Source organism: Crocodylus porosus, unplaced genomic scaffold, assembly GCF_001723895.1.
Source record: "Crocodylus porosus isolate Cpor-Errol unplaced genomic scaffold, CroPor_comp1, whole genome shotgun sequence".
NCBI lineage: Eukaryota > Metazoa > Chordata > Crocodylia > Crocodylidae > Crocodylus > Crocodylus porosus.
The window spans coordinates 1,814,534-1,816,610 of NW_017728953.1; the positions used below are offsets into that span (position 1 = coordinate 1,814,534).

The 2,077-nt window shown below is 59.4% G+C and overlaps 1 protein-coding gene across 1 annotated transcript in view; it reads right to left on the reverse strand.

Annotated features, from left to right (window-relative positions):
* Positions 1–1,314, reverse strand: part of LOC109324469 (17-beta-hydroxysteroid dehydrogenase type 6-like) — a 4,573-nt gene extending 3,259 nt beyond the window's left edge. The window contains exons 1-2 of the mRNA XM_019556471.1: positions 1,174–1,314; positions 12–224 (exon numbers count right to left, since the gene is read on the reverse strand). Of these exons, the coding sequence (XP_019412016.1) occupies positions 12–206 (195 nt within the window). The 5' untranslated portion in view covers positions 207–224; positions 1,174–1,314. The remainder of the gene's footprint in view (positions 1–11; positions 225–1,173) is intronic.
* Between the last annotated feature and the right edge of the window lie 763 nt (positions 1,315–2,077).

Sequence of the window (2,077 nt, forward strand, 5' to 3'; positions counted from 1 at the left end):
AGCCGCTCGGCCCCCTGCTCCGTCAGGCAGGCCGCCAGCACCCGCAGCCCCCGCCCGTCCAGCTGCTTGGCCAGCAGGTACCCGAAGCCGGAGTCGCAGCCCGTAATGAAGACGTGCTTGTCCGGCAGGTTCCCGACCGTCTGCCGCTCCCGGTACCATCGGCGCAGGAAGTACAGCGCCAGCAGGGCCACCAGGTACAGCCACATCCTTGCAGTGGCTTCTGGCTAAACACCAAAAAATACTCATTTTTGATTGATTTTTTTTCCCCCTATGTGACTGATCTCCACATTTCCAGGCTTCTGGGAGATGCAAACCCCAACCAAAATGCAGCCAGCTCTTGGGTGAATCACAGAAGCTGTTGAACAGCGTGCCACAAGCAGCTGCTTGTAACACCTTCAGCCCAGGGTCATCCTATGAACAGATACATCTTCTAACCTAGAACAATACATCCCTTTCCCAAGCGGTTCTTTGTGGGCAGAGAAGCTGTTTGGGCAGGACCCGTTTCGCATTTGGCAAATCAGGTTCCTGCCATTTTGGGGGACTGAAATTCAAGGTCTCTGACGTGCTGCTCACTGCGTTCTACCGTGTCCAAGCCACCGACGCCAGCTGGAAACTACCCAGCACAGAGCTGGGGACCCACACGCCACAGACTCCACAGGGCTTGGGTCACATGAAGCCCAAGAGCCAGAGCCCTGGTGCCTGGCGGGGGACTGAGCAGTGCTGCACTTCTCTGTGCCCCTGGGCAGAACAAAGTTGGCCACATGCCACCACCAAGAGAAACCCCCTGGGGCCCAGCTGAGTTTGCACTGAGAAAGCTCAGAGAGAACCAGACCCAGCCCGTAATTCAGTGCCTCTAGGGAGGCTGTGTTTGCTCCGTGATGTGGAGTCTGCTTTAACCCTTGGCTAAATGGGCAAGCAACATGCACACACGCATGCACATGTGCATGGATTGCACAGGGGGCATTGGAACCCCCTCTTTGCCCTGGCGGGGTAGGGGAGTAGCAGCCTGGAGAGGCTGGCAAGGACTGATCTCACCCTGCAGGTGGTGAGCGGCACCATGCCTTGGATGTCCCTGTGCCCGCAGGCCCTGCTCTGTCCCCATTTCAAGGCACCCACCAGGACCCAGCCAGGGCTTCTGCCCCAAGAGCTCCCCGACGACTGTGGCAATCCTACCTGCACTCAAGGTCCTCGCACGGCGCAGATATCTGTCCTGTCCAGCTGTCCTGCTCTGTGACCCACTGAGCCGCAAGGGTATAACGAGTGCCTTCGGCCATGCTGGGACAAAGGTCATGGAGAGCAGAGCTGGCAGGAGTGAGGGCGAGTTCAAGGTACAAGTCTTCTGCCTGCGATGAAACCAGAAGCCGGTTGTGCTCCAAGTCCCTGCTGCCACCTCCACCGTGTCGACCGACTTGTGCCCCGCCAGACCCAGCAATGGGCTCAAGGTCATGGATCGTAGGGATGTAGGGCACAAAGTGCCATCTCGCCCGACCCTTGTCATGGGGTTACATGCTCGGAGGATCGGGCTCTGCCTGGCTGGGAGACCGGGACGTAACCGCTAAACGTTGCTCCCTGGGCCAGGGTCCCCTCTGCCAGAATAGAGCTGCGTGCTGCGTCTACCCCTTTCTCCCTGGCACCAAGTACAGCGAGCAGTCCCACAGCAAGCGAAGCAGTGGCTACAGGAAAGGTCTTGAGAGGCTCCTGGAGGCTCCAACAGCTGCCCTCGCCAGGGCGTGATGCACCCCCCGCCAGGCACAGACACCTCCACGGCCTCCTTTCTGGCACCCTGCTCGCCTCCCCTTAGCTATGCTGTTCCTAATACCAGCACCTGGCATCTTGGCATCCTGCCCCAGGCATTTATTGTAGCCAAGTGATGTCTCCACTTCTTGTGTGTGTCCCTGGCTGCGGGGGATGGGAAGGAATTGCTCTGTGCGGCCTGGGCTCAGCTCCCCTCCTGTCCCCGTCCCCCCACCTCCCCAAGGGTCCAAGGGGCCCTGCCCTGTCCTGGAGCCCTGAAGACAAGCATCAAGGCACCCCAACTCCCAGCCTGCTGGCACCAAGCCATCCAAAAAAATGTGGC